Below are 24268 nucleotides of genomic sequence, written 5' to 3'. Positions count from 1 at the left end.
TTTTAGCACACAAGCTTAGGTTTGCAGAAGAATGAAAAGTTCTTTTTTTTTTTTCTTTTTCTTTTTGAGATGAAGTCTTGCTCTGTCACCCAGGTTGCAGTGCAGGGGTGTGATCTTGGCTCACTGCAACCTCTGCCTCCCAGGTTCAAGCAATTCTCCTGCCTCAGCCTCCTGAGTAGCTGGGATTACAGGTGCCCACCACCATGCCTGGGTACTTTTTGTGTTTTTAGTAGAAATGGGGTTTCACCATGTTGGTCAGGCTGGTCTCAAACTCCTGACCTGGTGATCTGCCCATCTCGGCCTCCCAAAGTGTTGGGATTAGAGGTGTGAGCCACTGTGCCTGGCAAGTTGTCTTCTTAAACACAAAAAGTTACAGTTAAAGTTCATGTTCCATATGTAATGGGTTACGTAGACCCTGGCAGCAATTGAGAAGACGATACAGTCTGCAAATGGAAGTGTGGGAAACAGGGTTACAACAGATGCTAAGTGCCAGATCAGTTCACACATACATCGACGGCATAACGGTTACACGCAGGCTTTAAAGTCAGGCTGGCTGCGTTTGCTTCCCAACCATGTGTCTCCCTTAGTTTCCTTCTCTGTAAAATGAGGATATTAGGCTGGGCGCGGTGGCTCACGTCTGCAAACCCGGCACTTTGGGAGGCTGAGGTGGGCGGATCACAAGGTCAGGAAGTTGAGATCAGCCTGGTCAACATGGTGAAACCCTGTTTCTACTAAAAATACAAAAATTAGCCCGGTGTGGTGGTGCACGCCTGATATCCCAGCTACTCGGGAGGCTGAGGCAGGAGAATCGCTTTAATCTGGGAGGCGGAGGTTGCAGTGAGCCGAGATTGCACCACTGCACTCCAGCCTGGGTGACAGAGCAAGACTCTGTCTCAAAAAAAATAAATAAATAAGGATAATAATATTACTTACCTTGCATCGTTGCTGGGAGGAGTCCACATTATCTCGGTAGCATGCTGAAAATGGAGAGCGCAGTGGGCGGAAGCTGAGGCTAGCTTCCACTACACACAAGGCAAGGAGACAAAACTGCGGTCAAGAAAGTGGGCTCAGCTGGGAGCGGTGGCTCCCACCCGTCATACCAACATTTAGGGAGGCCAAGGCAGGAGGATTGCTTGAGGACCAGCCTGAGCAACATAATGAAACTCTGTCGCTACAAAAAAATTTAAAAAATTAGCTGCATGCGGTGGCACACATCTGTTGTCCTGGCGACTCGGGAGGCTGAGCTGGGAGGATTGCTTGCGTCCAGGAGGTGAAGGCTGCAGTGAGCTATGATTGCATCACTGCACTCCAGCCTGGACAAGAGTGAGAGCATCTCTCTCTCTCCTCTCTCCCTCTCCCCCCACCTTCCTCTCTCTCTCTCTCCCCCGCTTCCTCTCTCTCTCTCTCAAACACACAGACAGAACATGGGTTCTAGTTCATACCATCTCAGAATTTGATTGCAGCTCCTCCCCTAACTTACTCTGGCGTTAATCATCTCGGGCAGCACCCCCACTCCAATCTAAGCCTGCTTTCTTGTAGGTAAAATGGACATAGCCGGGCACGGTGGCTCATGCCTGTAATGCCAGCACTTTGGGGGGCTGAGGCAGGTGCATTACTTGAGGACAGGAGTTCAAGACCAGCCTGGACAACATGGTGAAACCCCGATCTCTATTTTTAAAAATAGAAAAATTAGCAGGCATGGTGGCACACACCTGTAGTTCCAGGTACTTGGGAGGCTGAGGTGGGAGAACTTCAACCTGGGAGGCAGAAGTTGCAGTGAGCCACAGTGGCACCACTGCACTCTAGCCTGGGCAACAGAGCAAGACTCCATCTCAAAAGGGCACAAACGCTCACAGTGTGGGCATCAGAATGGAGTTAATCTGAATGCTGGCCAGGCATGGTGGCTCACATCTGTAATCCCAGCACTTTGGGAGGCCAAGGCAGGCAGATCACAAGGTCAGGAGTTCAAGACCAGCCTGGCCAACATAATGAAACCCTGTCTCTACTAAAAAAATTAAAAAATTAGCTGGGTGTGATGGCAGGCACCTGTAGCCCCAGCTACTCAGGGGGCTGGGGTGGGAGAATCGCTTGAACCCTGAGGCAGAGGTTGCAGTGAGCCGAGACCACACCATTGCTCTCCAGCCAGGGTGACAGAGTGAGACCGTCTCAAAAACAACAAAAAACCTGAATACCTAACCATGTGTAGTAGACATTCAAGAAATCCAAATATCGTTTTTTATTTTTGTTTTCTTATTTTTTTGAGACGGAGTTTCACTCTTGTTGCCCAGGCTGGAGTGCAGTGGTGATATCGCAGCTCACTGCAACCTCTGCCTCCTGGGTTCAAGCGATTCTCCTGCCTCACCCTCCCAAGTAGCTGGGATTACAGGTGCCCACCACCATGCCTGGCTAATTTTTTAAAATGTATTTTTAGTAGAGATGCGATTTCACCATGTTGTCCAGGCTGGTTTTGAACCCCTGACCTCAAGTAATCTGCCCGCTTCAGCCTCCCAAAGAGCTGGGATTACATGCATGAGCCACTGTGCCCAGCCAAGAAAAACAAATATTGTTATGGTAGACGCACAGAGTAGGGGTTGGCCACTATGTCAGAATCAGCTGGGGAGAGTGTTAAGATGCAGATTCCCAGGCCCCGCCTCCATCCATCCAGTTAACAAATATATATCGGGGGCCTTCTGCACACCAGGCACGATCATAGTCGCTGGACGTTCAAGAAGCAGAATGACGGCCCTTCCCTCTTCAAACTGACATTTTATTTGGGTGAAATCAACAATAAACACAACAAATGAAGCGTAGCAAAGGCGATAGAAAAGGCCAGAGTAGGCTGGGCACGGTGGCTCATGCCTATAATCCCAGCACTTTGGGAGGCCGAGGCGGGTGGATCTCCTGAGGTCAGGAGTTCAAGACTAGCCTGGCCAACATGGTGAAACCCCATCTCTATTTCTTTAAAAAGAAAAGAAAAAAGAAAAGGCCAGAGTAGGGGAGTGGGATTTTATTAAATTAATTCATTTACGTATGTATTTATATTTTGAGTTGGGGTCTCGCTGTGTTGCCAAGGCTGAAGTGCACTGGCGCCATCATGGCTCACTGCAGCCTCCACCTCCCGGGTTCCAACCATCCTCCTCTTTCAGCCTCTGGAGTAGCTGGGACTACATGTATGCACCACCCTGCCTGGCTAACGTTTAAATTATTTTGTAGAGATGGGATCTCATTATGTGGCCTCAGGCTGATTTTGAACACCTGGGCTCTAGTGAGTCTCTCACTTCAGCCTCCCAATGTGCTCAGATTACAGGTATGCACCACCACAACCAGCTGATTTTTAAAATTTTTTTATAGAGATGGGGTCTCCCTGTGTTGACCAGTCTGGTCTTTAACTCTTGGGCTCAAGCCAACCTGGGAGTGTGATTTTATTTTCTTATATTATTTTATGTTTTTGAGATGAAGTCTCGCTCTGTCACCCAGGCTGGAGGGCAGTGGTGCAATCTCAGCTCACTGCAACCCTGCTTCCTGGGTTCAAATGAGTCCCCTGCCTCAGCTTCCTGAGTAGCTAGGACTACAGGTGCACCCACCAGAGCCGGCTAATTTTTTGTATTTTAGTAGAGATGGGGTTTCACCATGGTGGCCGGGCTGGTCTCGATCTCTTAACCTCATGATCCGCCCACCTTGGGCTCCCAAAGTGCTGGGATTACAGGTGTGAGCCACCGCCCCAGGCAGGAGTGTGACTTTAAATAGGGTGGTTAGAGGAGGTCTCACGGAGATGGTGACCTTTGAGGAAAAACAAACAAGTTAGCAAGGCACTTTGTTCCGGACGTCAGGGTGTATTTGTTTGTGTGGGTGCCGCAACAAAATACTACAGACTGGGAGGCTTAAGCAGCAGAAGTTTATTTTCTCACAACAAATGCCTTGGTCGCCTTCCTGTCCTCCCCTCTCTTCCTCCTCGCCCACTCTACCTCCAGCCGCACGGGCCTCCTCGCTGCTCCTCCAACACGTTAGGTGAGGGCCTGCCTCAGGACCTTTGCATGGGCTGCCCTCTCTTCTTGGAATATACTTTCTTGTGTGTTATGGGCCGAAGTGTGTACCCAGAACCAGCTCATCCGGGAGACCCCGAACCAGGCAGGCTGCAGATATTGAAAGAGGCAGACACCCAGGCAGCCAACAGTGTGGGTCATTCCCGGGGACCCACGGCCTGAGAGCCTGCAGGGCCGACAGCTCTCCAGGATGGAAGGCCCTGAGCAGAGATGCATCCACGCATTTATTTGTTCTTTGACAGGTGATTCTTATTAACACACAGGTGTTCTATGTATGCACATAACTCAGGGATGTACCATGTAGGCAGCTGTTACCCACCTATGACTAATTACAAGGTAAAAGGTACCCTCCACAAAAGAGCCATGGGGGCAGGGTAAACTTAATGTTTGTCAATAGTGTGTCCCTCCAAAATTTATACATTGAAGTCTTAACCCCCAGTACCTCAGAGTGAGGCTGTATGTGGATATAGGGCATTTACAGAGGTAGTTAAGCTAGAATGAGTCATCTGTGTGGGCCCTAATGCGCTGTGACTGATGGCCTTGTAGAAGAGTAAACCAGGGCTGGGTGCGGTGGCTCATGCCTGTGATCCCAGCACTTTGGGAGGCACAGGCGGGCAGATCAGGAGTTTGAGACCAGCCTGGTCAACATGGTGAAACCCCGTCTCTACTAAAAATACAAAAATTAGCTGGGTGTGATGGCAGGCACCTGTAGTCCCGGTTACTCAGGAGGCTGAGGTAGGAGAATCACTTGAACCTGGTAGGCAGAAGTTGCAGTGAGCCGTGTCACTGCACTTCAACCTGGGCCACAAAGTGAGACTTTGTCTCAAAAAAAAAGAAAAAAAGGGAACTAGAGTGAACTAGGACACAGGAAGGGCGAGAGCACATTATAGTGCAGCGGGAAGCGGGCTGTCTACTGACACGAGCCCTTAGCAGAGCATACAGACATTCAGCCCTAAAACGTAGAAGCAAGCTGGCCGGGCGTAGTGGCTCTCACCTGTACTCCCAGCACTTTGGGAGGCTGAGGCGGGTGGATCACCTGAGGCCGAGAGTTCAAGACCAGCGTGACCTGGTGAAACCCCGTCTCTACTAAAAATACAAAATAAGCTGGGCATGATGGCAGGCACCTGTAGTCCCAGCTACTCGGGAGACTGAGGCAGGAGAATTGCTCGAACCTGGGAGGTGAAGGTTGCAGTGAGCTGAGATCGCACCATTGCACTCCAGCTTGGGTGACAAAGTGAGATTCCATCTTAAAAAAAATAAACAGAAAGAAAACAAGCTATCCATGAACACACTTTGTGATGTGCTGTTTTATATCACAAAATGGAACCTGTGTTTTGATTCAGCAAGTTTGAAACACTCTTTTTGTAAAATCCAGGAAGTTATGCTTCCAAACCTATTGAGCCTTTATCGGAACATACGACCATCCAGTCCTATAAACTAGAAACAAGCTATCTGTGAAAACATTTTGTGATTTGGTGTTTTATATCACAGAATGGAACCTGTGTTTTGAAGGAACCAACCCTACTGACCCCTTGATCTTGGACTTGTAGTCGTAGAACTATTCCGGACGCTTCCTATGAATAGAATCGTACAATACATGGCATTTTGTGATTTGCTTATTTCGCTGAGGGTGTTTTCAAGGTTTATCCATGTTGTAGTATGGGGCATAGTTTGCTCCTTTTTTATAGCTGAGTGGATTTCCATTGCGTGGATTTCCCTATACTGGACATTTCATATAAGTAGATGCATACAATATGTGACTTTGGAAGATGGATTTTAACCAGCTCTCCTGAGGAGTCTGTGTTAGGACTCTTGGTCCACACTGACTTCATGGAGAGTGTTGGGGACTGTGGGAGTGGTCAAGTCTGCAAGCTACGGGAGGCTGGTGGATGGAAGTCTGGTTAGAATTCTTCAGGATGTGGGGAAATTCAGAGAGAGCTGAATCTGTTGGTGCATTGGATGAGCCAATAGTTGGCAAATGCAAGAATACAGAGGATTCTTGTTTTCTTTTTCCAGATACTCGAAAGCTGGGACCATGTCATATGTGCCCGAATGTTTGATTAGTTAATATCTTGGTTGCAGGCTATGGCAACCCAACCTAAACTGACTTAAACAAGAAAAGGAATGTTTTGGCTCATGAAATAAAAAAGTTCCACGATGGCCAGGCATGGTAATCTCAACACTTTAGGAAGCTGAGGTGGGTGGATTATTCAAGTCCAGGAGTTCAAAACCAGCCTGGGCAACACAGCGAGACCTCGTCTCTACAAAAAATACAGAAATTGGCTGGGTGTTGCAGTACATGCTTGTAGTCCCAGCTACTTGGGAAGTGGGGGTGGGAGGATTGTTTTTTGTTTTTGTTTTGTTTCATTTTTTGGAGACAGGGTCTTGCTTTGTTGCTGAGGCTGGAGTGCAGTGGTACCATCATAGCTCCCTGCAGGCTCGAACTCCTGGCTCGGTGATCTACTCATCTCAGCCTCCTGAGTAGTTCGAATGTTTCTGAGGTCGTCTGCATTGTAGTATGTATCAGCTCTCCTGATGAATCTGCTTTAGGACTCTGGGTCCACAGTGACTTCATGGAGAGTGTTGGAGGAACCTGTGTTTTGATTCAACAAGTTTGAAACACTCTTTTTGTAAAATCTAAGAAGTTATGTTTCCGAATCTATTAAGCCTTTATAAGAACATATGAATATCCAGTCCTAAAAACTAGAAACAAGCTATCTGTGAAAACATTTTGTGATATTGGTGTTTTATATCAGAATGGAACCTGTGTTTTGAAGGAACCAACCCTACTGACCCCTTGAACTTGGACTTCTAGTCTCAGAACTATTCTGCTTCATTCCTTTTTATGGCTGAGTAATATTCCATTGTATGGATATAACACATTTGTTTAACCATTAATGATTGATTCTGTTTTGTGAATTTTACCTTAATAAAAAAGTTCAGAGGGTAGATCTGAATCAGGCACAGCTTAATCTTTATGGGAAGAGAATGCAATTTCAGGAAAGGGGTCTGTGCTTTCATTTTCCCCTCCACGTCAGTCCCTAAGCCAAGTGGCCTGGAGGTCAATTTCTCCCCTGCCCTTTCATCCTCCCCCACCCTCATTTCTTTGTCTCCTCACAGTTCCTGTGCCTTAAGAACATTCGAACGTTCCTGTCCACCTGCTGTGAGAAGTTCGGCCTCAAGCGGAGCGAGCTCTTCGAAGCCTTTGACCTCTTCGATGTGCAGGATTTTGGCAAGGTGAGCTGGGCACTTGAAGCCCAAAGACTGAGTTTCAGTTCATTTCCATTGACGTCTACACTGGACAAGCTATGGGCTATCAGGAACGGGCAGACAAGCCAGGCCAGGCCATACGTGAGGTGTAAATAGCACTGGCTTGGGATATGTGGAACTGGGTTTGAGTCCATGCTCTGACACTTGCTGTGTGACCTTGGATATATGGTTGTGCCTCTCTGAGCCTCCTGTTTCTCATCTGAAATATGGGAATATTATCATCCTGCCCTCTCTGAGTGGCTATGAGGATTAAATAGAAAGACAGGAGCAAAGGGTGGGATTTTCAAAGCCTGGTGTTTTCAAGGTTCATCCACATTGTAGCCTCTGTCAAAGCTTCATTCCTTTTCATGGCTGAATAATATTCTGCTGTATGGATGGACCACATTTTAAGCATTCGTTCACCCACTGATAAGCATTTTGGTTGTTTCCACTTTTGGGTTATTATGAATAACTTGGCTCTGAACATTCTTGTACAAGGGAACATTTAAGGGAAGAATGGTATGGGGAATGGGGAGGTAGAGAAAATCCTGAATTAGGCTCCCAAGAGGCATGGGGTCTAGCTCTGGAGTCTAGCCTCAGACAGGGCCTTGCAGTTGGGGGCTGTGTTCTACCGTGGGGGTGCACAAGGGGCTCACTCAGTGGCCACTGCCCCATCACAGGTCATCTACACCCTGTCTGCTCTGTCCTGGACCCCGATCGCCCAGAACAGGGGGATCATGTGAGTAACCCCCTGGGCCTTGGGCCATTGAGTCCCAATCCTCTCCCTCCCTGAAGCTCCACGCCTACCCAGTCCCCTGCCCCTGGCTCACACCCTCCTGGCCCTCTAGGCCCTTCCCCACTGAGGAGGAGAGTGTGGGTGATGAAGACATCTACAGTGGCCTGTCCGACCAGATCGAGTGAGTGCTTAGGCTTGCTGGTGCACAGCTCACTGGAGCACTGTCCTGGGGGTGGGGGGGTCTGAGGGGACGTGGCCCTGCCCTGGGGGGAATAAGGCCATACCCTGGTGTCTGGGGCACACGGCCTGGCCCTGGGAGTCTGAGGAGACACAGCCCTGTCCTGGGCTCTTGGGGGACCCTGCTGTGATCTGGGACGGGCTCCAGGGATCCCTGATCTCACAACCCACAGCGACACGGTGGAGGAGGATGAGGACCTGTATGACTGCGTGGAGAATGAGGAGGCGGAAGGCGATGAGATCTACGAGGACCTCATGCGCTCGGAGCCCGTGTGCATGCCGGTGCGTGAGGCGGGGAGTCGGGCCTGGGGAGAGCGCGGGCTGGGGGGAGCCCCAGACCCCCGACAACACTGGCCTCTCCCCTGGCTCTCAGCCCAAGATGACAGAGTATGACAAGCGCTGCTGCTGCCTGCAGGAGATCCAGCAGACGGAGGAGAAGTACACGGACACGCTGGGCTCCATCCAGCAGGTGGGCGCATGCGCGGGAGCCGGGCTGGCACGTGCGAGTCCACCTGTCCCGCCGCCTGTGGGCAGCCGAGGCTTTCCCGCCCCCATCGCTTTTCCTTTCTGTGGCTGTCTGTCTCTGGGTTTCTCCGACTTACATATGTATATATAAACATGAGTCCGACAGACTATATATATGTATGTGTGTGTATATATATATATATATATACGCATGCTATTCTCTGCCTGCAAGAGCGGTCAAAAAACCAAAAACAAACAAAATACATATAAAATTAAAAATATATCAATACATTAAACATATACGTAAATAGAAAATATATAAATATATGCAAAGCATACAAATATATATAAAAATATAAACATATAATATGTATAAAATATAAATATATAATATATGAGATATAAAATATATAGTTTTTATATAGCGCTATATAAATATACATCTATAAATAATATATACAATATATAAATATATACAATATAAATATATAAATATACATAGACATATTAATATAGGTATATATCTTTTTAGTGCTATTTTTTTTTTAGAAGGAGTTTTTTCGCTCTTGTTACCCAGGCTGGAGTGCAATGGCGCGATCTCGGCTCACCGCAACCTCCGCCTCCTGGGTTCAGGCAATTCTCCTGCCTCAGCCTCCTGAGTAGCTGGGATTACAGGCACGTGCCACCATGCCCAGCTAATTTTTTGTATTTTTAGTAGAGACGGGGTTTCACCATGTTGACCAGGATGGTCTCGATCTCTTGACTTCGTGATCCACCCGCCTCGGCCTCCCAAAGTGCTGGGATTACAGGCTTGAGCCACCGCGCCCGGCAGGTATATATCTTTTACATAGAGATATATTTTTAATATATAAGATATATAATCCATATAGAGATCTTCATCTTTATATATCTTTTATACATATATATGCATATATGTATATAACATATCTTGTATACATATGAGATTTGTATCTCTATATGTCTATATTTTTCTTTTTTTGAGACAGGGTTTTTCTCTCATTGCCCAGGCTAGAGGGCAGTGGCAGGCTCCCGCTTCACTATAACCTCTGCCTACCAGGCTCAAGTGATCCTTCTGCTTTAGCCTCCCAAGTAGCTGGAATTACAGGCGTGCACCACCACGCCTGGCTAATTTTTGTATTTTTAGTAGAGACGAGGTTTTGCCATTTTGGCCAGGCTGGTCTTGAACTCCTGATCTCAAGTGATCTGCCCACCTCGGCCTCCAGAAGTGCTGGAATTACAGGCATGAGCCACCGTGCCAGCCTATATATCTATCTTTTAAAGATATATATATTTATTTAAAGATATATATGAAGTATATATATATCATATATATATATGATATTAATACTATATATATACATATCTTATATATACACGCATATTTTATATACATGTATATATATAAAATATGCGTATATATAGCCTCCCAGGTTCAAGCGATTCTCCTGCCTCAGCCTCCTGAGTAGCTGGGATTACAGGCACATGCCACCACACCCGGCTATATATATGTTTTGCTATGTTACCCAGGCTAGTCTTAAACTCCTGGGCTCAAGCAATCCTCCTTCCTTGGCGTCCCAGAGGGCTGTGATCCCAGCCCTTTGTGAGGCGGCAGTGGGCCTCTTCCTCTTGTCTCTCTGTCTCTCTCTTTATCTCTCACTCTGTCTCTTTTTTCCTCTGGTCTCTCGCTACTTTTTCCTCAGTGTGAGCGATCTCCCTGGCTTAATCTCCTGAGGAGCTGGGGCTGCAGGTTCATGCCACGATGCCCTGATTAATTCTTAAACTTTTTATTGTAGAGAGGGGTCTTGCTATGTTGCCCAGGCTGTTCTCAAACTCCTGGCCTCATGCAATCCTCCTGCCTTGGCCTCCCAAATTGGTGGGATTACAGGTGTGAGCCACCATTCCTGGTCTTAATTTTAGAACATTTTCATCATCCCCCCAAAGAAACCCCAAACTCTTTAGCTGTCCCCCGTCAATCTCTTATCTTCCCCCAGCCCATGGCAACCACAAACTTCCTCCCAGTCTCTGTGGATTGGTCTGTTCTGGACATTTCATATCAAGGGCATTGCATACTGTGTGGTTTATATGTATCTGGCTTCTTTCGCTGAGCCTGGTGTTTTCAAGGTTCATCCACATTGTAGCCTGTATCAGAGCTTCATTCCTTTTCCTGGCTGAATAATATTCCACTGTACAGATGGACCACATTTTAAACATCCATTCACCCATTGATGGGTATTTGGTTGTTTCCACTTTTGGGTTATTATGAATAACTTTGCTATGAACATTCTTGTACACATTTTTGTGTGGACACTCTCCCTGTCTTTATCTCTCTGTCTCTTTCTCTCTCTCACTGTCTCCTTCTCCCTGTCTCTGTAAGACCAGTCTGGAGGAAGAGATTTTTCTTTTTGAGACAGTCTCACTTTGTCACCCAGGCTGGAGTGCAGTGGTGCGATCTCAGCTCACTGCAACCTCTGCCTCCTGGGTTCAAGCGATTCTCCTGTGTCAGCCTCCTGAGTAGCTGGAATTACAGGCACATGCCACCACGCCTGGCTAATTTGTTTGTATTTTTTTAGTAGAGATGGGATTTCACCATGTTGGCCAGGCTGGTCTCAAACGCCTGACCTTGTGATCCATCCGTCTCAGCCTCCCAAAGTACTGGGATTACAGGCGTGAGCCACCATGCCAGGCCTGGAGGAAGGGATCTTATCTTTCGTCATCTTTCTCTCCCTTCCCCGCAGCACTTTATGAAGCCCCTGCAACGGTTCCTGAAACCTCAAGACATCGAGATCATCTTCATCAACATCGAGGTGAGCTAGCCAATTCCCAGCCCTCTTGGGCCTCTGTTTAATGCAGATAACCCACTGCCCTTACCTGTCCCTGGATCATGGGTGTTGGGAGTTGAACAGCACGGGGCAGGCGGATGACCCTTTCCTGACTGGCCCCCTGAGCCCTGGGCTCTGGCCCCAGCCCTCACCCTTCCCTCCAAGTAGGACCTGCTTCGTGTTCATACTCACTTCCTAAAGGAGATGAAGGAAGCTCTGGCCACCGCTGGCGCAGCCAACCTCTACCAGGTCTTCATCAAATACAAGGAGAGGTGAGACCCAGCTGGCCAGACTGAAGCTCTGGGGTTCACTGCCTTGCCTAGGCTGGGCATTCAAGAGACCTTCCCCTCAGACACCACTTGGTGTCTTGTGCTGTGTGCTCTGAGCGAGGGGCTGCCCATCTCTGGTTTACTTCCCAGCTCTGCTGTGTGGCACTGGGTAGTCACTTAGTCTCTCTGTGCTTCTGTTTCCTTGTCTGTACATCAGTGGATCACAGGAACGTGCCTCCCAGACTGGTGGTGAGGGTTGAATAAATGGATGCACACAGGACCTGGCACACAGTAGGCGCTCGATAAATATTTGTTAAATGAATGAACATTGGCCGGGCGTGGTGGCTCACGCCTGTAATCCCAGCACTTTGGGAGGCTGAGACGAATGGATCACTTGAGGTCGGGAGTTCAAGACCATCCTAGCCAACATGGTGAAACCCTGTCTCCATCACCTAAAACTAAATACAAGTAAAATACAACTAAAGATACATACAAAAAATTAACCAGGTGTGGTGGTGCATGCCTGTAATCCCAGTTACTTAGGAGGATGGAGGCAGGAGAATTGCTTGAACCTGGGAGTTGGAGCTTGCAGTGAGCCAAGATCATGCCACTGCACTCCAGCCTGGGTGACAGAGCACGACTCTGTCTCAAAAACAAAAATAGACCAGGTGCAGTGGCTCATGCCTGTAATCCCAACACTTTGGGAAGCTGAGGCGGGTGGATCACCTGAGGTCAGGAGTTCAAGACCAGCCTGGCCAACATGGTGAAACCCTGTCTCTACCAAAAATACAAAAATTAGCCAGGCGAGGTAGCAGGTGCCTGTCATCCCAGCTACTTAGGAGGCTGAGGCAGAAGAATCGCTTGAATCCGGGAAGTGGAGGTTGCAGTGAGCCAAGAATGCACCACAGCACTCCAGCCTGGGTGATAAGAGTGAAGCTCTCTGTCTTAAAAAATAAAAAATAAACAAGTAAATAAATGAACATTGGGCAGAGACAATACCAGATACTGTGGTGAGGTTACTACAGCATCAAATGAGATAATGCTACAATAGCCTCACATGGGAGATGCTGTTGTTATGCCCATTTCACAGATGGGGAAACTGAGACTCAGGTTTCTTCTCCAGCTGGGAAGAGTGAGGCCACGGCTGACACCAGCCTCTGCCCAACCTTGATGCCAGCCACCCTTACCTGGTGGCCTGTCTTCTCCTGTAGGTTCCTTGTGTATGGTCGCTACTGCAGCCAGGTGGAGTCAGCCAGCAAACACCTGGACCATGTGGCTGCAGCCCGGGAGGACGTGCAGATGAAGCTGGAGGTAGGGGCCGGGCCACTTCTGGGGGCCCTCTCCTGCTCTTCCCCAGCCTCTGGGGGCAGCAGGGAGAACACTGAGTTGCAGATGGTCCGCTTTCTGCTGCAGCCCAGCCAGGGATCTGCCAAAGAACTGGAGAGGGAGTTACCGGCCGGCCAAGCGGAGGAAATGGAGAGCAGAAATGGGCCGGCCCCGGGTCTGGGCTGACCCCTGACATCAGGGCGACATCCTGACCCTGAACTGAGCTCTGATCCCACACTGAACCCCAGCCCCGGGCTGAGCCCTAGCACTGATTGTTCCAACTTCTCACTGATCCCAACTCCATCCGACCCCTGATCCCAGGCTGAACCTGATCTTGAACTTCAATCTGGATCTGTTTGTCTAATGGAAATACAGACAGGGCAGGGGTGATGAGGACGGGGGCTCTCCAGACCTGTCCCTCTCCCCTTCTCCAGCCCCACTCCGCAGGCAGAATCCTGGACCTCTATCCCAGGTAGCCCAGCGTCCCAAGCAGCATTTGTCACCTTCCAGTGTTTTCTTTTTTTTCCTTTTCTTTTTCTTCTTTTTTTTGAGACAGGGTCTCATTTGGTTGCCCAAGCTGGAGTGCAGTGGCATGATCATAGCTCATTGCAGCCTTGACCTCAACCTCCTGGACTCAAGCAATCCTCCCAACTCCTACCTCAGCCTCCTGAGTAGCTGGGACTACAGATGCATGCCACCAGTCCTGGCTACTTTTTATATTTTTTGTAGAGATGGCGTTTCACCTTGTTGTCCAGGCTGGCCTCAAACTCCTGGGCGCAAGTGATTCACCCACCTCAGCCTCTCAAAGAGCTAGTACCCAGCCCCTTCCAGTTATTTTTTTCTTGTTCTAGTTGTTTGGTTTTTGCTTGTTTTTTGAGATGGAATCTCCCTCTGTCACTCAGGCTGGAGTGTAGTGGCGTGATCTCAGCTCACTGAAATCTCTGCCTCTCCGGTTCAAGCAATTTTCTTGCCTCAGTCTCCTGAGTAGCTGGAATTACAGGAGTCTGCCACCATGCTGGCTATTATTTTATTATTATTATCATTTTTAGTAGAGATGGGGTTTCCCCATGTTGGCCTGGCTGGTGTTGAACTCGTGATCTCAAGTGATCTGCCCTCGCCAGTGTCCCAAAGTTCCTTTCAGTGGTTCTTATACTGCCCCCACCTCATGGAGTCCTTTTCCTGTTTTCTTGGGGGCAGATATGATGCTTTGGGCTCTAGAAAGTCCCCACAGCTCTAGGGTAGAGAGCTGCCCACATATTTATTCAAATCTGTCTACACCCACCCTGCAACGGGCTTTTTTCTGGGACCTGCCTCAATTTTCCCATTGTTCTCTGATTCCCCAGGAATGTTCTCAGCGAGCCAACAACGGGAGGTTCACCTTGCGGGATCTGCTGATGGTACCCATGCAGCGAGTTCTCAAATATCACCTCCTTCTCCAGGTGCTGGGCATACCCACCAGGCGTGGGCTCCGCATGACTCCTCTCCTGTGTCTATAAAAGTGGGGATGGGGGCTGGCTTTTGGGGGTTGGGTCTCTAGGACCATCGGGGATGGATCACTGGGGTAGTGTCGCAGCCTCCAGGGCCAGCAGTACCAGGGAGGAGCTGGTGAACTAGCATTGTTTGGAAGGCCCTCCTACCAGGGAGAAGGGCACTGGCCCAGATGACATCTGACCTCTTGTTTCTTGCAGGAGCTGGTGAAGCACACACAGGAGGCGATGGAGAAGGACAACCTGCGGCTGGCCCTGGATGCCATGAGGGTGAGGGGGTGTGGGGTGCTGGTGGCTCACCTGCTGCAGTCACAACCCTAGTGGGGGCTGAACCTCTATCCCGGGTTAGGTGGGAGACTGGGCCGGCTGTTGAGGGACCAGGCTCACCCCTGTCCCCTCCCCAGGACCTGGCTCAGTGCGTGAACGAGGTCAAGCGAGACAACGAGACACTGCGGCAGATCACCAATTTCCAGCTGTCCATTGAGAACCTGGTGAGGCGGTGGAGCCGGGTGGGCCGGGGTGTGGCCACGTGGGGAGGGGGGAGGGTGTCTGGCTCCCTTCTTGGGAGACCCTTGCCAGACCCACTGCCTGCTGCATAGGACCAGTCTCTGGCTCACTATGGCCGGCCCAAGATCGACGGGGAGCTCAAGATCACCTCGGTAGAGCGGCGCTCCAAGATGGACAGGTGGGTGGAATCAACATGGATCTGGGATGGATCCTGGGCAAAGGGGTGGGGCCAGGCTGCTAGATGGGCAGGTGGGTGGAGTCAACAGATCTGGGGTGGAGCCTGGGCAGGGGCGGGGCTGGGCTCCCAGACAAGCAGGTGGGTGGAGTCAACAGATCTGGGGTGGAGCCTGGGCAGGGCAGGGCTGGGCTTCTAGATGGCCAGGGTGGGTGGAGTCAACACAGATCTGGGATGGAGACTTGGCAGGGACAGGGCCGGGCTCCTAGACAGACAGGTGAGTGGAGAGTTCATACAGATCTGGGTGGAGCCTGGGCAGGGGCGGGGCTGGACTTCTAGATGGGCAGGTGATTGGAGTCAACACAGATCAGGGGTAGAGCCTGGGCGCCTAGATGGGCGGTGGGTGGAGTCAACACAGATCTGGGGTGGAGCCTAGGCAGGGGCGGGGCTGGGCTCCTAGATCGGCAGGTGGGTGGAGAGTCCATATATATCTGGGTGGAGCCTGGGCAGGGGCGGGGCCAGGCTTTTAGATAGGCAGGTGGGTGTAGTCAACACAGATCTGAGTGGATCCTGGGCAGGAGTGTGGCCAGGCTCCTAGATGGGCAGGTGAGTGGAGCAAACCACATCTTTGGTGGAGCCTGGGTAGGGATGGGGCCAGGTTTCTAGATGGGCAGTTGGGTGGAGTCAACGCGGGTTTGGGGAAGAGCCTGCGTAGGGGCGTGGCCAGGCTCCTAGATGGATAGGTGGGTGGAGCCAACACAGATCTGGGGTGGAGCCTGGGTTGGGGTGGGGCCAGGTTCCTATGTAGACTTGTAGGTAGAATTAAGGTGGATTTGGGGAGGGACCTGAGTTGGGGTGAGGCCAGATTTCTATATAGACAGGTGGTAGACCCGTCCAGACAAGGCGGTGGAGCCTTGATGGACAGGCAGGACAGGGCCAGCGAGGGGCATGGGTGGAGCCAAGATTGACAGGCAGTAGGGCCAAGGTGGATCATGTGGGTGAGGTCAGGATGGACAGATGGGCATGGCCAAGTTGGCCAAGGAGGAGGAGAAGGGCAGGGTGAGACCAGCTTGGAGGAGAAACTGGTCAGAGAGCTGATAGGGACGGTTGGGAAGAGCCAGACTGGAACACCTTACCCATCCTTCCAGGTACGCCTTCCTGCTTGACAAAGCTCTGCTCATCTGTAAGCGCCGGGGAGACTCTTATGACCTCAAGGACTTTGTGAACCTGCACAGCTTCCAGGTTCGGGATGACTCTTCAGGAGACCGAGACAACAAGAAGGTGGGGCTTTGACGCCAGATCTCGGGGGTCCTCCATGCAGTCGGCAGCTTGGGGTTCTCCACCTGCACATGTGCCTGTGTTTGCCAGAGTACACAGTGTGTGTTAATCCACTCAACAGTTTTTAAATTGAGCATCTACTATATCCAGGACACTCTTTTAGGCACTAGGACTAAAATGGCAAGCAAAATGGAGTTTTTCTTTTTTTTTTCTTTTTTTTTGTCAGAGTCTTACTCTGTCACCCAGGCTGGAGTGCAGTGGCACAATCTTGGCTGACTGTAACCTCCACCTTCCGGGTTCAAGCGATTCTCCCGCCTCAGCCTCCAGAGTAGCTGGGATGACAGGTGCCTGCCACCACACCCATTGCCCATCTAGGAGCCTATTTATTTATTTATAGTAGAGATGAGGTTTCACCATGCTGGGCAGGATGGTCTCAAACTCCTGACCTCAAGTGATCTGCCCACCTTGGTCTCCCAAAGTGCTGAGATTACAGGTGTGAGCCACTGTGCCCAGCCTATTTTATTTCTTGTATGGTACTTGCATTCTTATGGGATGCTTTCTACAAAGAAAATAAAGTAGGAGGCCGGGTGCAGTGGCTCATGCCTGTAATCCCAGCGCTTTGGGAGGCCGAGGTGGGAGAATCACTTGAGCCCAGGAGTTTGAGACCAGCCTGGGCAACATAGGGAGATCCCTGTCTCTACAAAACATAAAAAAAAAAAATTAGCTGGGCTTTGCACATGTCTGTAGCCCTGGCTACATGGGAGGCTGAGGTAGGAGGATCGCTTGTGGCCAGGAGTTGGAGGCTGCAGTGAGCCATGATTACACTCCAGCTTGAGCAACAGAGTGAGACCCTGTCTCTATTAAAAAAATAAATGAATAAAACAGGGGATGTGACTGTGGTGGGTGAGGGTGGGAGGGGAGCGCTCTTTATTTATTTATTTATTTTTGAGATGGAGCCTTCCTCTGTCAACCAGGCTGGAGGGCAAAGGCATGATCTCGGCTCATTGCAACCTCTGCCTCCCAGGTTCAAGCGATTCTCCTGCCTCAGCCTCTCAAGCAGCTGGGACAACAGGGACCCACCACTATGCCCGGCTAATTTTTTGGTATTTTTAGTACAGACTGAGTTTCACTATGTTGGCTAGGCTGGTCTCAAACTCCTGACCTCGTGATCTGTCTGCCTTGGCCTCCTAAAGTGCTGGGACTACAGGTGTGAGCCACTGCGCCTGGCCAGGGGGAGCTGTCTTACCTCCATTGTTCAGGGACATTGTCTGTGGAGGTGACATTTGAGTGGAGACCCCTCTCCCTCTCTGCTCCTCCTTGCTCCCTTTCCCTTTTTCTCCTGTGAACTCTTCCCTTCTGCTTAGTCTTGTTCCTGGAGGTCCCCACTGTGCTCGGGTCTGTGGCTTCTCTATTTCTCAGCCTGTGCCTCCCTCACTGAGGAGCTAGTTGCTGTCTTGTGACTTCTTGCTATGGCATCCATCTGTCCCTCCAGGCAGGAGCCCTGGGACAATACCCTGTTCACTGCTCTGTCCCCAGCTCCTAGCAGTGTCTGTTTCTCAGCAGGTGCTGCACCAATGCTTTGTTGAAAAGACAAGTCAGGCTGGGCGTAGTGGCTCATGCCTGTAATCCCAGTATGTTGGGAGGCTGAGGCAGGCGGATCACGAGGTCAGGAGATCGAAACCAGCCTGGCCAACATAGTGAAACTCAAATACATAACATAGTGAAATTATGTATTTGAATATCCTAGAAGGCCCTTTTACAAGGATATCCATGCATGGTGCCAGGGGCATAGAGACTCATGGGCTTGAGTCTTTGCTCCCTATGGAGGAAGGGGTCGGTGGGTGTGTGCTCCCACCCTCTGCAGGAGCAGTGCCTTCAGTCTGAGCTCTGCTTCCCTGCAGTGGAGCCACATGTTCCTTCTCATTGAGGACCAAGGTGCCCAGGGCTATGAGCTGTTCTTCAAGACAAGAGAATTGAAGAAGAAGTGGATGGAGCAGTTTGAGATGGCCATGTGAGTCCCCGCTGTCCTCCTCCTTTCTGTCCGCAGAGGGGCAGGGGCTGGGAAGGAGGACGAATGTGCTCTAGTCCCTACTCTGTCCCGATATGCCATGGGACCACTCTGAACCTCAGTCTCTTCATTTGGGAAATGAGAGGGACAGACCCAAGGCTGTCTTCATCCTTGGAATGCTGGGGTTGTGTGCAACTTCAGCTACCAGCCCCGACTCTTCTCCTCTCCTCCTCCTCCTCCTTCCTGTTCCCCTCTCCTCTTCGGTCTCCTCCTCATCATTTCCTTCCTACCCCTTCCGCCTTCCCTTCCTTCCTTTCCATTTCTTCTTCCTCTTCTTCCTTCTCCTCTTTCTGCCCTTCTCTGCTTCCTCCTATTCCCCTTCCTCCTCTTTCTTTCTCCTCTCCCTCTTCCTCCTCTCCCTCCTGTTCCTCTTCCTCCTCCTCTTCCTCCTCCTCCTTTTCCTCCCCTTCCTCCTTTCTCCTCTCCTTCCTCCTCCTTTCTCCTCTCCCTCCTCCTCTTCCTCCTCCTCCTCCTCTTCTTCCTCCTCCTCCACTCCCTCCTTCTCCCCCTTCCTCCTCCTCCCTTTCCTCCTTTTTCTCCTCTTCCTCCTCCTCTTCCTCCTCCTCCTCCTCCCCTTCCACTTTTGTCTTCTCTTTTTTATATAAGGTGAAATTCACACAACAAAAATCAAACCATTCCAAAGCGTACGATCGCATGGGATTTCGTACACTCACAATGCTGTGCAACCATCGCCTCTCTCCAGTTCCAAAACCTTTTCATCACCCCAAGGAGACCGCATACCCATTAAGCATTCGCTCCCAATTCCCCACCCTCCCAGCCCCTGGAAGCGCTTAACCTGCTTTCTGTTTCTACCAATGTGCATAGCAGCACTCTCCAGTGTGGCCAAAAGGTGGAAACCACCCCAACATCAACCAATGGATGGGTGGACAAACAAAATGTGGTCTGTTCACACTGTGGAAGAGTACTCAGCCTAAAAAGGAATAAAATATTGACCCCCCCTTTTTTTTGAGATGGAGTCTCCCTCCGTCGCCAGGCTGGAATGCAGTGCTCCGATCTTGGCACACTGCAACCTCCACCTCTCAGATTCAAGCGATTCTCTTGCCTCAGCCTCCCGAGTAGCTGGGATTACAGGCACCTGCCACCACACCTGGCTAATTTTTGTATTTTTAGTAGAGATGGGGTTCCACCATGTTGGTCAGGCTGCTCTCAAACTCTTGACCTTGTGATCCGCCCTCCTATCCTCCCAAAGTGCTGGGATTACAGGCGTGAGCCACCATGCCCGGCTGACCCTCTTTTTTTTTTTTTCTCTCCTGCCAGCTCCAACATCTACCCCGAGAATGCCACCGCCAATGGGCATGACTTCCAGATGTTCTCCTTTGAGGAGACCACGTCCTGCAAGGCCTGTCAGATGCTGCTTAGGTGGGAATCTGGGAGGAGGGTCCCAGTCCTGGGCTTGGTCATCAGTTCCTTGCTAAAGAAGCTCCCCCAGTAATTGGTCCCCTAAATTGGGAGATGGGGGAGGGGATCCCTATTTTGATCTTCTGCTTCACCATCACTCTCCTGATCTAAGGACAACCCAAGGGGACCCTTTATGTTCTTGGCAGAATATTTGGCCGTGTCTGTAAGGATCACTCACTCTTCCTTCTGTGTCCTCTGCACCTCAGAGGCACCTTCTATCAGGGCTACCGCTGCCATCGGTGTCGGGCACCTGCACACAAGGAGTGTCTGGGGAGGGTCCCTCCCTGTGGCCGGCACGGGCAAGGTACGAGTGGGAGGGAGGCTGGGAGGTGAGCTTGCTTCTTTGTGGAGGATTTCCCCTTCTCACCATTTCCTTTACCCTCCCATAGATTTCCCAGGAACGATGAAGAAGGTAAGACTCTCCCACACTCCTTCCTGTGCGTGGCAAATAATGGGCGACAGTGTGGGGAGGACCCAGGAGATCCTGGAACTGGGCATGATCCTTGGTGGGGTGAGGACAGTGTTGGGGGCCTACAAGCTCCCAGGCTGGGCATAGGTAGACAGGCTTTCTTTGTCTCTCCTTCCAGGACAAACTACATCGAAGGGCTCAGGACAAAAAGAGGAATGAGCTGGGTGAGTCTGCAGGGGGCAGGGGGAAAATTCATCTCCATTGATGTGGACCCAGGGACAGAGCCCCATAATCATATCAACAGCCACACTGGGCCAGGTGCAATGGCTCACACCTGTAATCCCAGCAATTTGGGAGGCCAAGGCGGGAGGATCACTTGAAATCAGTGCACACCACCACACCTGGCTAATTAAAAATTTTTTTTATAAAGATGGGGTCTTGCTATGTTGCCCAGCCATACTACATAAATTCAATTATATAGTGTGTGCTTATTTTAATTAATTAATTAATTTTTGGAGACAGAGTCTTACTCTGTTGCCCAGGCTGGAGTGCAGTGGTGCAGTCTTGGCTCACTGCAACTTCCACCTCCTGAGTTCAAGCGATTCTCCTGCCTCAGCCTCCCTAGTAGCTGGGATTACAGGTGCCCACTATCAGGCCTGGCAAATTTCTGTAGTTTAGGTAGAGATGATGTTTCATCAAGTCGGTCAAGCTGGTCTCGAACGCCTGACCTCATTTGATCCGCCTGCCTTGGCCTCCCAAAGTGATGGGATTACAGGCATGAGCCACCTTGTCTGGCCAGGACACATATTTTAATTTATCTTGGGTTGCTGTGTTACAGGGTAGGTATGTTTCGCTTCAGTAGATATTGCTGAATAGTTTTCCAAAGGGTATCCCCGCCAGCAATGAGTGGGAGTTCCAGTTGCTCCACGTCCTTTTCAACACTTGGTATTGCCAGTCTAAAAAGAAACATTTTAGCCATTCTGGTGGGTGGCAAGATTCAGGGTTGAAAATTGACTGCCAACCACCCTGAACCCCTGTACCTTGTCTTCTAGGTCTGCCCAAGATGGAGGTGTTTCAGGAATACTACGGGCTTCCTCCACCCCCTGGAGCCATTGGACCCTTTCTACGGCTCAATCCTGGAGACATTGTGGAGCTCACGAAGGCTGAGGCTGAACAGAACTGGTGGGAGGTACAGGCTGGGGTCACAGGAGTGATGGGATGAGACCCAAGTGTAGGGTGATGGGTTCATGTGGTCTCTGGGAGTTGGGTCATAGCCCCACTGTACTCTGGAGGGGATGCCTGGGGAGTGGGGTAGACAGATTTCTGGGGATGGCTCTCTGGAAACTAATACTGATTATCATCACCTTTCTGGGTTCTCCAGGCCATCCTGAGATAGATGGACAAGTAGAGTGAACAATGAGCAGGGATGGACACACACACACACACACACACGCACACGCACACATGCACACATGCACACACACGGACACATGCACGTACACATGCACACAAACATGCACACACATGCACACATACACAGGCACTCACTGACGCACATGCAGGCACTCGCGCTCATGCACACACGCACACATGCACATACACACATGCACACGTGCAAATACACTCATGCACACGTGCGCACACACACACATGCACATGAGTGACGGGGCAGGATCTGTGTGTAGGGTTATGGGTTTAGGTGGTGGGAGGGGTCGTGGATCCCATAACCTCTCTGTTCTTATTTTTATCTCCTGGCTGTTTAGGGCAGGAATACGTCTACTAATGAAATTGGCTGGTTTCCTTGTAACAGGGTGAAGCCCTACGTCCACGTGAGTGCCTCAAGTCTGAATGGAACCAGGGCAAGGGGTCCAGGGACGGTCCTGGGAGGAAGGGCAGACTTGGAAAGACACTCCTGGAGCTGGGGAGGTGGCTGCCCATCATGGCAGGTCTTTCTCCAACTCAAGGCTTTGTCCACCCTGCCAACTGAGCCCAGAGAGGGGCCACCCTGGAAACAATAATTAATCTTTTTCTCGTTGATCATTTTTGTATTAAAGTCCTTTCCTTCCTACCCGGGTATGCTAGGGAGGAAAGAGCAGGGACCTAGAAGGTGGGGCTGCCCCCTCCCTTCTCCTCCCTTGCCCTCCCTTGCCCTCCCTTCTCCTGCCTTCCCTTCCCTTCCCCTCTCCTCTCCTCTCCTCTCTTTCTTTTTTGGACAGACTTTTGCTGTTGTTGTCCAGGCTGGAGCACAATGGCATGGTCTCAGCTCACTGCAACCTCCGCCTCCTGGGTTCAACTGAATCTTCTTCCTCAGCCTCTCAAGTAGCTGGGATTACAGGCACCTGCCATCGTGCCAGGCTAAGTTTTATATTTTTGTAGAGATGTGGTTTCACCATGTTGGTCAGGCCGGTCTTGAACTCCTGAGCTCAGGTGATCCACCCGCCTTGACCTCCCAAAGTACCGGCATTACAGGCGCGAGCCGCTACACCCTGCCCATACTGTTTTCCATAGCAGTGCACCATTTTACGTTCCCATCAACAGTGCACAGGGGCCCGATTCCTCCACACCCTTGCCAGCATTCGCTGCTTCCTGTTTTGTTTGCTGTTGGTTGGTTTTGCCTTGTAGTAGCTGTCCTTCTGATTTTGAGGTAGTGGAAGTGAGCACTTTTGCCCATATTTAGATGAGGGTTGGCAAACTTGTTCCGTAAAGAGCTGAACAGTAGTGTAATTATGTCACCCCCGAGGGTCCCAGGTAGTTTTGCACCCCTTCAGCTCTGCCCCTGCAGTGCAGAAACAGCCAGAGTTAATCTGTAAATGATATGTGGGCATATCTAAGTTCCCATAAAGCATAATCCATGGTAACTGACAGGTGAATTTCGCATGATCTTCACAATCCAAAAGATACTCATTTGACTAGGTGTGGTGGCGCATGCTTATAATCCCAGCCCTTTGGGATGCCAAGGTGGGAGGATTGCTTGAGGCCAGGAGTTCGAGACCAGTCTGGGAAACAAAGGGAGACCCTCACCCTCATCTTGACAAAATTAAAAAAAAATTAAAAATTGGCGGGTGTGGTGGCGCGCATGCCTATAGTCCAGCTCCCCTGGAGGCTGAGGTGGGAGGATGGCTGGAACTCAGGCGGTCGAGGCTGCAGTGAGCTATGATCATACCGCTGCACTAAGCCTGGGCAACGTAGTGAGACTGTCTCTAAAATTAAAAAACAAATTCTTTTGATTTTTGCCGACCATCTAAAAATGTAAGAACCATTCTTGGCTTAAGGGCTATGATAAACTGCTGAGAAACAACCCCTGCTTTCTCTGATACTTGCACAGCCTCTCCCCTGAGATTCTGGGACAGTATCCTCAAGGAGTAGCACAGTGCCTGGCACGTAATAGGAACTCAATAAATGCAAGTGGAATAAATGAATGAATGAATGAATGAATGAAGTGCCCTGCCCTTTGCTGTCAGGCTGGGTCTTTACCCTAAGTCGGGGTCTCTGTCTATGTTCTTAGGGCCCTCCTCAGGACCTGTCTGTTTATCTCTGGTAAGTAGAAACATGCTTTTGTTTTTTTTAAATGAGCGGTTTCTGGGTTGGTGTTCCAGGCGGGGTATGGGAGGGGCCTCCAGGTTAATTAGTTATGCATTCAGTGAACCCTGAGCACTGACTTCTGAATCTAGCTCTGGGCTGGGGGCTGCTGGGGAGGGGGCTGCCAAAAGAGGGTCCCTGACCTTGGGAGATGATGGTCTTGTTGGAAGGAAACTGGTTG

At 50.3% G+C, this 24268-nt stretch overlaps 1 protein-coding gene across 1 annotated transcript in view; it reads left to right on the top strand.

The window, feature by feature from the left end:
* Positions 1 to 24268, top strand: part of VAV1 (vav guanine nucleotide exchange factor 1) — a 74598-nt gene that overhangs the window by 38098 nt on the left and 12232 nt on the right. Inside the window, exons 2-22 of the mRNA XM_032252060.1 lie at positions 7164 to 7280; positions 7973 to 8031; positions 8141 to 8209; positions 8439 to 8547; positions 8639 to 8734; positions 11487 to 11555; positions 11739 to 11842; positions 13051 to 13150; positions 14509 to 14604; positions 14854 to 14922; positions 15057 to 15143; positions 15252 to 15337; positions 16483 to 16615; positions 18514 to 18623; positions 19959 to 20060; positions 20306 to 20403; positions 20489 to 20511; positions 20687 to 20732; positions 21561 to 21697; positions 22272 to 22337; positions 24014 to 24045. Of these exons, the coding sequence (XP_032107951.1) occupies positions 7164 to 7280; positions 7973 to 8031; positions 8141 to 8209; positions 8439 to 8547; positions 8639 to 8734; positions 11487 to 11555; positions 11739 to 11842; positions 13051 to 13150; positions 14509 to 14604; positions 14854 to 14922; positions 15057 to 15143; positions 15252 to 15337; positions 16483 to 16615; positions 18514 to 18623; positions 19959 to 20060; positions 20306 to 20403; positions 20489 to 20511; positions 20687 to 20732; positions 21561 to 21697; positions 22272 to 22337; positions 24014 to 24045 (1808 nt within the window). The remainder of the gene's footprint in view (positions 1 to 7163; positions 7281 to 7972; positions 8032 to 8140; positions 8210 to 8438; positions 8548 to 8638; positions 8735 to 11486; positions 11556 to 11738; positions 11843 to 13050; positions 13151 to 14508; positions 14605 to 14853; positions 14923 to 15056; positions 15144 to 15251; positions 15338 to 16482; positions 16616 to 18513; positions 18624 to 19958; positions 20061 to 20305; positions 20404 to 20488; positions 20512 to 20686; positions 20733 to 21560; positions 21698 to 22271; positions 22338 to 24013; positions 24046 to 24268) is intronic.

Source organism: Sapajus apella, unplaced genomic scaffold (assembly GCF_009761245.1).
Source record: "Sapajus apella isolate SASKATOON/1434 unplaced genomic scaffold, GSC_monkey_1.0 scaffold77, whole genome shotgun sequence".
Classification (NCBI taxonomy): Eukaryota; Metazoa; Chordata; class Mammalia; order Primates; family Cebidae; genus Sapajus; species Sapajus apella.
This window is presented reverse-complemented; position numbering and strand designations above follow the sequence as displayed.